Here is a 12914-nt window from a genome sequence, read left to right on the forward strand (position 1 = left end):
GGCAGAGTGAAATTTACTTACCTGCCGCGGCAATCAGCGGGCAATTATGCGATAAGCTCTTATCAGACTGCAGATAACACTTTTCCGTGCGAGAGGCGGCTGCGTTTTGTGGCCGAGAATTATGAAATCGGAATCGGAATCGGAATTTCGGCTACGTTAGTTGTACTCCGTTGGCGTCTACGTGCGGTTGTCCCCTTCGTTGAACTCGACCAGTGCAGATCGCGAGTGCTTTTGAGTGATTTACCTGATTGATTTACCTGGTATCTGCAGTTAAACGCCCTTGATATCTGCCCCAGATAAGGCATTGTGGCATAAGGTGTGATCAAATTCGATACAGAACTGGCTTAAAATCAAGTGAACAGTTTTACATTTCGATGTAAGTATTCGTCGCTCAAAGGAAAACAAACTCGTGACACATTTTAAAGTGCCTTTTTGTAAAGCAAACTCACTGAAGTGCGCAGTTGAACTATATTTCACGCAAATAGCAAATAGCACAGATGGCATTGGCTTAGCTCTTAATCGCAGAAGTGATACTCGGTCCTACTTCATATGTAAAATCCACTTATCTTCACCTGTCTCTCCGCCGTTCAAGCGGGATTAGTCATACTTCTGCAGAAACTAAGACACTATCTGAAGTTTGTCTGCACTAAAGATAAAGACCTGTTCATCCCCGGTCGTCCAACTCCAGTAACTTGGATATAAAGGTACACCATATTGTCTCCAAAAAGCAGGGGAAAAAAGCAAAACCACAATAAAGCAAGCATATAAAAGTCGAGATAAGATAAGGAAACTCGCTCAACAAGTGAATGGGGGAATGGGGGAACGCTGGGAGGGTCGGATTGTGAATCGGACATATGGGGATGTGTGAACGAGACATGTCTTGCTACTCCACTACCATACCATACCATACCACACCATACACTTCAGCTACAGCTACAGTTCACAATGCAACCATGGACAAGTGACATCTTTACGAAATGTCAACTGTCAGAATGGCAAGACGCTGACAGAGAAAGCACCGAGAATCGGGGTCAAAGTGTCCCTGGGACCAAGAGCACGACCAAGACTCCGTTGCCAACATTTGCATACAATGGCCAAAGTTTGATTATCTCTCGGTTCCGATGGGTGGAGCAAGGGGATGGATATGGTAGTGGTGGTGATGGTTTGCCCAGCTCAAAGGCAGCTGGGCAAAATATTGTCACTAAAGTTAATTAAAAAACAGCCAGGGGCCCACTCACACACCCTCACCCAGCCGGATTGGAATCTGGTTTAATAAAAATGCCAAAGGGTGTCCATGGGTTGGGGCTGGTGTTTGGGGTTGGGGTGGAGACACGGTGGTTGGGCCCCGGCTTTGGGGGTAGCTCTCTGTCAACGCTGCGTGGGCAAACAAAGGCAAATAAATAGAAAAGAGATACTCAATAATCAATAGATAAATAAAATTACAAGGTGACAGCAGCAGCATAGAGGACGGCACAGCTGGTCGCCTCCCCCCCACAGATCTCCTGCTATACACATATATATATATGGCTATATCCACTGGCTGTATGTGCGTTGAAGCTACGAGAAGCAACAGCGCCGATAACTGCTCATAATGCAGCAGTCGGGCTAATCGCGTGCAGCTTCACCTCGACCGGCTAATACCCTGTTGTAATGATTTTTAGTATCCACTAAAGGTTTGGATTGATAATCCAACCTCCACATTAACTTAAAAGCTGTCTCCTGAGTTGATTTCTTTTTTATATATGACTTAAAAGTTGAAAAGCAGTTGCAACTTTATTCTTCACCAACTTTAAAGTCTTAACTGAAAGTTTAAGCAGCACATTTTCATATATTTACCTTTCATGATCCTTTAAAGTCTTAAATCCCATTTGGTCTCCTCGAAAAGTTTGATAATACAGCCAAAATGTTCCCCAAATATCGCATACCCTGACGCCAACGACTCTGCTGTCGTCGCCATCGTTTGATGGCGCTGGGATAAGCGCGTGGCAAGAATCCGCAGGAGCCAGGCGGTGGGCGGTGGGTACGGTGGCGACGGTGGGGGCGTGGCTGGGGCAGAATCAGGAGCAGGAGCACGCCGCTGGCGAACCGATGACTGCCTTCCTAACACGCTTGCCTCAGCTCGGGGGCACGTTGTGGGGGATGCAACAAGCGCCCCATGGCACGACAGCGATGCGGATGCGGATGACGACGACGACGACGACAGTTGCCACAGCCCGGCCAAGAGGAGCGGACGGAGCCAAAAAATAAAACAAAGCGCTCAGCGCGCTGCGAAAATAAATAAGCGGGCAACGTAAATAGAAGAGCGCCAAAATATGCAAGCGCTGAAATTTATTAAAAAATAATAGAAAAACCGTCGAATTCCGTCGCGATTATCCGGAGGACGAGAGCATCTCGTCCGTGGACTTAAAGTGTGTGCCTTAAGTGAATCCTAAATTTGGGCAAAAGGATGTTGCTTTGAAAGCTGCCAGTCCTGGTTAACTTAGGAGTTATGCGATGAGGTGATTAGGAACATTATGGTACTCACCAAACTATTCTGCTGAAATTGAACCTTCTTAAATGGTATAAAGTATAAAGTATCTACTGCAGCTGGGCGCCATTAAAGTTATACATATACCTCACATTATTATTCAGAGAAATGTTTTTCAACAAATTTGAACTTTCGATTGGAATTTGAACCGATGTGCAGAGAATTCCAACCAAATTTGGACCGACAATTTAACTGTGACACCACCGTAAATAACTAGAAAATCGATTCACTCGCCTTCACTAAGATGTTTAAATTTGGGCTTTAATGCAGCTGTTCGGGCCGTAAAGCAATAAGGCCAACCGTAATGGCATTCCATGTGTACATACACATGTATATGCTCTTCCGCCGAACTACCCACCAAGCAATCAGGCTATATCCACAGATATCTACGGAATCGCTGTATGTGCAGGGGCGTTAATTAAGGCGCCCATGCCTGTGGCCAGTCAAGTGCGACAACAAATAATTTGATTTCAATTTAACTAATTAGCTGGAGCCTTCAACATTATGCGGCCAACTGAGCCCTCGCTCCTCGGCATGTGAGCACTCGACATGCTTATCTGTTTAGCGGCAGATGCCAGCATCTGCACAGAGAGAAATATATATGCACAAACTTAAAATAACTTGAAATCATCCTTATAAAACGCAATTCCACGCATTTAAATAGAAATGACATAAAAGTGCAAGTGCTTTAAGCGCAAAACTTAAATTTCTTGAACTTCCGTTTCAGTTGTTCTCAGTGTGCTTGCATTGGTGTGCATCTGAATGACAGAGTGTGTGTGTAGCGAGGTACTTCGGTGTGCACATCAAAGCGGGCACTTGAATGCAGACAGTCGAGTGGCCGAAGTACTGTGGTCAGTCTGTCAGTCAATACGCTTGCCATTCAAATGCGCTTAGCTATGCAGTTTGGCTACGAGGGGCGGTGGGCGGCGGGATTAGTTAAAGTGGGCGTGGTTTGGGCTCCAAGAGCGGCCATTTTGACTGCGGTTTTCCAAGTGGATACTTAAAATATTAATTAATATTAGCAAAAGCTGCTCATATTTCGGAAATCATATACAATTTTTCCAATTTAGCTGACGCTTTTAATAAATTGCATTGGGCTTTAATCTATCTTTAAAGGCTCTTACGTAGACAATGTTAATATGTTAGATCTAAACTTATTTAATCAGTTAATGTGTATAGGTTTTGCCATTTATCTATTTAGCTCAACTCCCAGTAATGAGTAATAAAAAGACTTGACCATGTCTCTTAATCGGCAACCACTTTGTTCTCTATTTAATTACAGCTGAACCTGCAGCTCAACCATCTATAAAAGTTGAAAAACAAAAAGCGTAAACACAGAGGCTAATTGTGAAAGCGAAAAAACTGTGATAAAGAAGGCATAAACAAAGAGGAGCACAACTAAACACAGAAATAGAACCCTCCTGCCGGCAGCAAAAAATATACCATTTTAATAAAACTAAAACCCGAAGCAAATTAAAAAGCAAGCGACGCCAAATGCGGCACTAAAAGTAATTAGCGACAGCAGCGGCAGGAGTTGGCAGTAAGAGCAAAGCGGAGGTGTAATAAATGATGTTGCAATCCTTGAGTCTGCACGCGGATAAACTCAGCGGCAATTCACCAGCAGCAGCAGCAGCAGCAGCAACTGGAGCAGCAGCAGCAACATCAGAGGCAACAGCAGCAGCAGCAGCGGCAGCAGCAACAACAATGCTTGCAACGGCACCTGTTGCCCATGTTGCTAATGGCAGCAACAGCAATTCTAGTGCCGGCAGCAACAGCAGCAGCAGCAACAACCACAGCCTCTACAGCAATAACAATTTAAATACAGGCAACAATAGCCAGCTGCAGCAGCAGCAACAACAGCAGCAACATCCGCAGATACTGCCGGTCAAGTACGAGTATTTAGAGAATCTAACGAGCTCGGGTGCAACTTCAGGTGCCATTGCAGCGCCAACAACTTTCACGGGAGCTGCAAAAAGTTTCCATCCCTATTTGCGGCCCACCAACAGTGGCAGCGGCAGTGGCAACAGCAACAGCATCGCAGCGTTATCTACAACAACGGCAACGGCAGCAACAGCGGCTAAAATGTCGACTACATTGTTTGAGACACTGCTGCACACCCAAATAAATTCCAGCCCAATAGCACTGCCAGCGGCCACGGCAATCGCAGCAATATCTGCAGCGGCAACAGCAGCAGCACCACCACCACTTGCAACAGCAACACCAGGCACCGCAGCAACCGCAGCAGCTGCAGCAGCAGCATCCGCAGCAGCAGCACCGTCAACGCAGCTGAATTCCAGCATTAATTCCAGAACTTCATTAGGCGACCAGGGTGGTGCAACTGTTGTTGTTACCCCCGCACCACCCGTTCTCGCACCACCGCCACCAACTGGCGGCCCAAATCGGTGAGTGCCACTCCCCTTCCCTCTTATCCCATCATTTGAATCCGAATCCGAATTCCTGGCTCTGTTTCCTTTTTTTCGCATCATTGCTGGCTAATGACTGCTAATTACACTCAAATGATTTGATGCTGCGCGGAAAATCGAGGGAAATGCAGATAGCCGTTTCCATTTGTCCAAGCTCTGCTAAGTATACTATACTATGGTTCACTTGCCAACTATGCAGTCTCGTTTTGCATACAAGGGATACGTTTTTAATGTAACAGAAAATGGAAACAACAGCTTACAAGACCATAGAAAGTCACTTAATAGTTGTGCTTAAATATTTTCCAAAGTGAGGAAACATGCTGAAGTAGGCAACCCCTTTTGTCGTCCTTTCCCCAAAAAGAAGACTCCCAGCTTCATGCCCACATCCTCGTCGCTTATCACTTTGCATATCACCTTGCCGTTATGGAGCATTTCAATTTCCTACAGCTTCCCAGGACACAGCCCGCCACCATCCTGCCGTCAACTTTGGCTATCACATTTCAAATGGTTATTTCTCGGACGTGCGCCACATTTTCTATTTGTGCGCTTCCTTTGCCCGGAAATTATAAAAAATTCCCACCGAATGCTGAATCCATCGGCGGCCCACTTCACCGGCGATATTTAATTAAAATAAGTGACAATGTGCACTGGCCAAGGGACGGGGGAAGGGACGGGGCTTATATTGGGAGGCAGAGTGGGCGGAAGGTCGAGGCTGCCATCAAGTAGCTAATGATAATTGCCATTGCATTAATGTTATTAATTGGCCAGTGTCATCAAGGCGACAATTTTCACATAGCCCGAGTCATCAGCGATAATGGCGTATGATTATTGACAGGACATTGTAATTATAATATTATGGCATCCTCAAGATCCCAAGGACGATAAGTTCAAGAGGACTCCTACTAGCATCTATCCAACTTTCTCTACTGCCGTGCTCGACCATTAAATAATAAAACTGAAATGATTCAATTTATGTTGGGTCATTTTTATACGGCCTGTGTCCAACGCAGGGAGTCTGCAGCCTTATCCATCCCCGACTTCTTGTGAATATATATACTTTTTGCGTCCTCTATCCTTCAGCTGTTTGTTTTTGTTGTGACGGGCGCGGCATAACAAACTGCCATCATAAATTAAGTGCCACGTCATAGCCATGTCGCCGCATCGCACAGTGGTTACGAATAAAGTTATAACATAGAGTCTTAAAAGTCCAGTCAAGTGGGGAAATGAAAATACATATATATTTGATATATCTATAGATTTTGTGGCTCAAGATAGCTTGCAATCCAAACTTTTGCTACCAAATCTGGATTAATTTACTTGCTGAAGCATCCTTTGCACAGTTTGGTAGCAAATGTACATATAACCACCTGTTTTAATGAGTTCTGTGTACTCAAGACATTAAAGTAGAGTTTTTTTGTTGACTCACTGTTCGGGGACATTTGAGGCCCCTCGACGAGGACCAAGCTGTTGATTCGCGCATTGAGCTGCGATAGCAACATCGTCATCACCATCATCGCCAAGCTCATTGGCGGTGGAGCTGGAAGACACCTGCTGTCCTGGCCCAAATCCCCCATTCCCGCTGCCACCCACTGCCACCCACTACCACCAACTAGCACTCCCTTCGCACCTTGCGACGCACTTCAGCTCCCACCGCAGGCGATTTTCTCATTAGGCCTGGTCGCATTTAAATAGACTGAATTATTAATGCAGAGGCGCAGCCCCGAGAGACCGACGGAGATAACTTTGGCGGAGACTGCGGAGGTGGAGCAGGAGGATAGTTAGTTGGAGGGAGGCTGGAGCTCGGGGAGCGTTCACCTGATTCCCCGAAGGATTCGCGCCCGGCTGAAATAATTGCCTGCTCGACTCCAGGGGCAGCACACCTGTCGCTGCTCCTTTTACCAGAAATCTTTTTTTTTTGTTTTATATTTAGAATTTTATTTTTTTCAAATTTATGCTAACACACCCGAGAATTTGGCTGATGCGTAAATGCTTAGATGCGTGGAGATTTATGCTGCAGGGCCAGGAATCGCGATGGATTACCTCGGGAGCCCTTCTCCTTTTTTTTCCCAGCTGATTCGACGCCCCCATTTTGGCTCATTCACCTGCAGGCAGGCCTGAATTTATCACCTTGACATAGACAATTTGGCTCATCCTCGTTCCGGCCCTAATAGATTAATTTCGTTTTGTCATTCGATGGCCCGCGGCTGCCGCGGCGCTTTTCACGCGGCTTTTCACCGACTGCCGCAGCGTTTTCATTCAGGGTGCGGAGGCAGTTCATAACTGGCTGAGGGAGTAAGGGTAGATGGATGGCGGCTGCAAGCGCTGGAATTACTTACGCAGGAAATTGGAAAATGAAGAAATTTAAAAGTAAATTGGAAGTAATTTCCTAAATGGCATCGTTTCAGATGACTCCGTGCGATAGCTCGAGTTAATAATGTACCGAAGCGGGGAGAAGTTTGTCACTCACTCTGCCAAGAAATGTATGGCAATTTCAATTGTCAGCCTGAAAGTATGCAATGCTATTTTATGAAGGCATACGGGGAAATCTTGGAGCTCTTTGTGTCCTTCTTTTCTAATAATTCAGGCCATTTAAATATCAGTATTTTGACCAAAACATTCGAAATATTGGTCCAAAAATGGAATGTCATATCTCGTTGAAATAAAATTTCCAATCAAACTGTTTACCAAAAAAAAAATATATATATTTTTTTTAATTTTTTCCAATTATCTTAAATATCTTAAAGTAGCATGAACAAGAGTAACGTGAGGTGATTTTGGCAGAGTGTGTATGTGATTTGTTTGCCAAAAATACTATTTATTTATATGAAAAGCCTGTAAATATTTCTGCATTTTTAATTATTTGATTTTGGTCTCCTAAACACCCAACTTATCCATTAAATGAGCGAGACATCAGCGATGCCATCATACCGCTGTCGCTCAGCGATTTCAACTAACTGGCTTAGCCAATTAAGCGGCCAAATTTATTGGCCAAGCTGCTTGACAACTTCTGCTTACGGCAAATCGGTTCCGTAACGGAGACCCCGGCCAAATTGACAGCCAACCAAAAGTCAATTTCGTACACCATCAAGAGCACCCAATAAACCCCCATTAGGGGCAAGAACAACATCGGCTGGGCAAAAAGGGAAAACTTTTTCGGCAGCACACAAAAACCAACTGAAAGTGACCTCAAAGTGGAGCGTTCAATGCGTTCCCAGTCACTCAAGGACCAGCACTCCCGAATCCTCCCCTGAGCGCAGGAACCTCCATCCTGGAACTCGCAGTGAGAGAGACTGGTCAACCACAAAACAAAAGTAACAACGTTTACAACTTTTTAGATTAGATTAGTTTGCTAATAACAATTAGTATTTGTATTTTATGCTGTTAGCCAACTCGGCAGCAGACAGAGATAGAGAACAAATGGTTCAGCTTGTTGTTATCCCCTCTCTTTTTTATGGTCATTAGCAAATGAAGTTAGGAAGCGGAGGAGTATTGGAGTTGTATTCTGTGGGGTCGGCAACACAATATGTTGTCCATGAAAGTTCAATGAAAAAGTTGCAAACTTCCATTTGAGAATTTCTATCACTTTATCTGCCAGTGATGGAAATACATGTTTCAATCGAGAAGAAGCAGTTGGCAAGGTGGCATTTATTTACTAAAAATAACATACTTACATTTTGGCAAATAAATTCATGTCTAGCTTAAGATATCAATCAAGTTATACCTCAGATCTAGGTCAAGTAATCTGTATTGTTATATGTCAGAAATGTAGATTTTTCTCCCCCACACCAAATTCTCAATTAAGTTTTGTACTGTGTTTACGGCCTACGCAGTCCTTCTAAATGGGAAAGTCGGTGGATGTGGTTGTCTTCGGGACGGCAAACATCGACTACATAACGTAAGTCCTGTATTGGAAAAGAAAGTCCCCTAATTTGCCAAGTAATTACCTCAGATATGTCCCGGAACTGCCGAAACCTGGTGAACTGGTCGCCGGAACGTACATGGAGACCAGTTTCGGCGGCAAGGCGGCCAATCAGTGTGTGGCAGCTGCCAAATTGGGGGCCTCCACCGTCCTGGTCGCAAAGTTGGGCAAGGACCAATCCGGCGATGACTACCTGAACCACCTGCAGCAGCACGAGGTGGATGTGACGCACGTCCAGCAGGTGGAGAACAATCCCACGGGCATGAGCGAAATCGCGGTTTCTGAGGAGGGAGAGCAGTACAAGATCAACGTGGCAGGTGCGAATGCCTTTCTCACGGCTAAGGATGTGAGCCGCGCTAAGAAATCCTTCCAGGACGCGAAGGTGCTGCTCTGCCAACTGGAAACGGACATGAATGCCACCATGTGCGCGTTGCGCCAGTTCAAAGGGGTTTCCCTGCTCCACATGTCGCCCATGAGAAAAGACATACCAAAGGGCATGATTGGTTTGCCCAATATTTTGGTTGTGAACCAGGAGGCAGCCGCCAAGCTAACCGACATGGAGGAAGTGAAAACTCCTGACCAGGCCCGATCAGCAGCCGAAACTCTTATTGGAAACGGAGCCAAAAGCGTGATCATTACCATGGGAGAACAAGGAGCGGTTTACATGTCGAAGAAGACCAAGGATACGTGCACTCATGTGCCCGCCTCCGAGGTGCCGCACTTGGCCGATTCCTCGGGGGCAGGAGATGCCTTCATGGGCAGCTTGGCCTATTACATAGCCCGGTTCCCCAAATTGTCCACAGAGCATCACATCAGTGCGGCCCACTCCTGCGCCGCCTACTCCATGGGCCGCCGCGGCACTCAGCCCAGTTTTCCCGGCAAGGAGAGCGCCAGGAATGACCTATGCTATACGAAGCCCACCTTCAGTGTCATTCCACCTAGTGGTGGCAGTTCTACTTCTAGTTCTAGTTCTACTTCTCGGAATGAACTAGAAGTTGTGGATAAACCACCAGCACCAGCACCAGCACCTCCACCAGAAAATCCGATTCTAGAAGCAAATCAGACGAAAGCAGTGGAAACCTCCAACGAACCACCGAAGCCCGTTGAGACCACCGATGAACCTCGAAAGTCTGCGGAAACCGCAGAGGAAGCTCCCAAAACTGCCGTGGAGACTGCTAATGAACCACCTGCTAATAAGGCATAAAATTCAATTATTTGCATAGAAACTATTAAATAAGTTACTAAGGTTTTAGAGGGCCATACTTTCATTTGATAATTTTTTATTGCCTAGCGTTATATCGCATAGAAAACGAAAATATATATAAATATATTTAACTTATTAAACACATCTACGAAATTATTAATCTTGAAAGTTGTCTGTGCATTGCAGCACCCAAAGTCCCACGCGTGACTCGATCAAAATGGAACTCATGGAATCGAACAGTCCGGACTCGATCAAGGATCAGCCGGATGCGGACAACATCAAAATGTTCGTGGGCCAAATACCGAAGACCTGGGACGAGACGAGGCTCCGCCAAATGTTCGAGCAGTTTGGACCCGTGCACACACTGAATGTCCTGCGGGACAAGGTCACATCGATTAGCCGAGGTGAGTCCCACAAGATGGAAACCCTAGCTCCGGGGCATACAAATGGGCGTATTACTGGGAGGGTTTCAATGAAATTCAACAATGTCCATCCATTCTGGGTCCCCCGGCAGTGCGGATAAGCATCAAGTAATATGATTATGCTGATGGCGAACCCATCAACATTAAGCCCAAACTCCCGAGCACAGGTGTTTGGGGCAGGAATGCAGTGTTGGGCAAAGTTTTGGCCAGGGTAATTGGCCATAATTGTGCGTGTATAAACGGGAAAAACTTCCACACACCCACAACCACACACACACAGAGGCAGGATGCAGGACATGAGCATGTTGCTCTGGTTAATTTTTGACTGTATTAGAATAATATGCGCATTTGCTTGCAAACTTTCCTCGGAAGCGAAAAGGTAAATTCCATTATGCATATTTATGGTCTAGAGGGGTTGATGTGAGTCCTGCCCCAAAGTATGCGTATGGGTGGATTAATCCTCAGAGCAAGGTGTTCGAGCACGGCTAACTCGATGATGACCACCCTTTCAGGGGTTTGAGTTATGTGGCTTCGAGTCGGAGAAGGATTATAATTTAATCGTTATAATGGAGCTGTGTTCAGTTATGTGGGTCAGAAGAGTCGGCTTGCGTTCGAAGTTTCATGACATTATCGCTGGTGAAACAAGTAAAGTACATAAAGCTGGTTAAACACAGATATATAAGGGAAAGCATATACTTTTAATGCTAATTATTGAAAATGTTGTACCATATATTACACACGTTTTATTGTTTATTTTATGTGAACTTGAGTTTAGATAAATACGTAGCAAAACATTAAATTCAATTACGAGATAAGGAAAACATTTCGATTACAAATTTAAGTAAAAGAATCTATGCTTTATACTGGCGAACCTTAGGATCTTTTAAGCAAACATAAACGAAAAAAAACTTCTAGACCTAGAAACGAAATAATATACTTTATTTGAATCCTCACACAGTCCGTAGTCCCCATGATTTTTGTCCACGTCCCATTTGCTCCGCATGGCTTGCATGAAGCTCTCGTCCCGTGTCCAAAACTCTGCATGCCAACATAGATCTATATCTATCTAGCTTTAAGACCCGATAAGCCTTGCCCCAGAAGCATTATAAAAAAGGCTACAAGCCAATATTTACCGAAATAAGAGCTTAACTTTGTATTGGTCCCAAGTAAATAATATCTAATGCATCCGATTAATAAATATCTATAGTACAGTTTATATATAGTGTGCGTTCTGTATCCATATGTTCTGTGCTACTGTCTATCGACTCGTTTGAGATGTATTCGATTTGTATTCGATTTGTATTCGATTGTTTCATTTTCGTTTGCAGGGTGCTGTTTTGTCACCTACTATACAAGAAAGGCCGCCCTGCGCGCCCAGGACGCGTTGCACAACATCAAGACCTTGGATGGGGTAAGTACCTCCCAACAGCCTACACCCTACACCCTACACCTACACCCACTCACACACACAGTGATTCAACACCCCTATACCATCTATGTAGCTTGAGTTCTGCCCGTTTTCCTGTTCTCTGTCTCCATGTATGTGTGCATTTCTTTTCGTATTTGCGTATGTATGTGTGCGCGTGTGTGTGCCTTTCTCCGTAGCTCACATACACAACACACATGTGCCCAGTACAGTTACTGTTTGTGCGCCCTTTTGAATAATACAGCTTGAGAAAGTCAACCGCTTGCTACCCGATGGATCGATGACATACTTTCAACGCATGGTTTTCGGGGTCGGGCATCGAAATTGGGTGCGCTGGGTGGACATTGGTGGACTATTGGTGTGTGGCCAACACAAAATGTAATCATCAGTCAATTAGTGGATTCAATTATTGAGGACAATCTCATTGTTAACGTATTAAATGAAGCGTTCCACGCACAAGCAAACACACTAAGATTGCCGGGCGGATTGGATCACCAGGGGGCACGGGGAGTGGCAGAGCCACCGACTGATGTTACCCTGCACAGTGGTTCAATCACTGAAATCTGCAAAAGATGCAGTGAAAATCAATGTTATGAGTGACATACCATTTTCACAAATTAATGTAAAGCAAACATTACGAAGCTTAATTGCGAGTTTTATAAGAAAATAAAAGGGTAGATACATTTTGTAGATGGTTGATCTATCAGCTCTTTAACTTACATAAATAGAATCGTCTTATTTAATATATATATTTAAGGGAGATGTTACTACATTCAACCAATCTTCGCTTATCTTGCAACCACAGTTGGCACTCGCTCCATCATTTACATATTCAAATCGTTAATGGAAAATCCATATAGGAACGTTCGGCCAGCACTAAAACAAAGACCCCATCTCACACATTCAAGCAGTGAATTTGGGAGGAACGTGGAATGGGGCTAAAGGACCTGGCCAAATGGCGCCACGTGTGTAATTGTCAAAATAATGACCACA

General features: G+C 44.8%; 2 protein-coding genes across 6 annotated transcripts in view; both read left to right on the forward strand.

Moving 5' to 3' along the window:
- Nucleotides 1-150: 150 nt before the first annotated feature.
- The window catches only part of LOC122620482 (CUGBP Elav-like family member 1), a 55850-nt gene continuing 43086 nt past the window's right edge, over nt 151-12914 (forward strand). Inside the window, exons 1-4 of one of the 5 annotated variants that reach the window (XM_043797984.1) lie at nt 158-376; nt 3810-4929; nt 10260-10477; nt 11824-11906. In XM_043797984.1, the coding sequence (XP_043653919.1) occupies nt 4094-4929; nt 10260-10477; nt 11824-11906 (1137 nt within the window). In that variant the 5' untranslated portion in view covers nt 158-376; nt 3810-4093. Of the gene's footprint in view, nt 377-3809; nt 4930-10259; nt 10478-11823; nt 11907-12914 lie in introns of those variants that run through there. The other 4 variants (XM_043797968.1, XM_043797976.1, XM_043798008.1 and 1 more) reach the window with 4 other exon arrangements.
- LOC122620519 (ribokinase) lies at nt 8689-10213 on the forward strand. Its single transcript, XM_043798020.1, has 2 exons — nt 8689-8845; nt 8900-10213. Exons 1-2 carry the CDS (start codon nt 8790-8792, stop codon nt 10071-10073), a joined length of 1230 nt encoding a protein of 409 aa, XP_043653955.1. The 5' UTR covers nt 8689-8789; the 3' UTR covers nt 10074-10213.

This window comes from Drosophila teissieri, chromosome 2L (assembly GCF_016746235.2).
Source record: "Drosophila teissieri strain GT53w chromosome 2L, Prin_Dtei_1.1, whole genome shotgun sequence".
NCBI lineage: Eukaryota > Metazoa > Arthropoda > Insecta > Diptera > Drosophilidae > Drosophila > Drosophila teissieri.

What these genes read in the sequence shown, in the direction of transcription:
- LOC122620519 (XM_043798020.1), top strand. Translation starts at nt 8,790, where the DNA reads ATGGGAAAGTCGGTGGATGTGGTTGTCTTCGGGACGGCAAACATCGAC. An exon ending in GCAAACATCGACTACATAAC is followed by an intron (nt 8,846 to 8,899) that starts GTAAGTCCTGTA and finishes TAATTACCTCAG; the next exon opens with ATATGTCCCGGAACTGCCGA.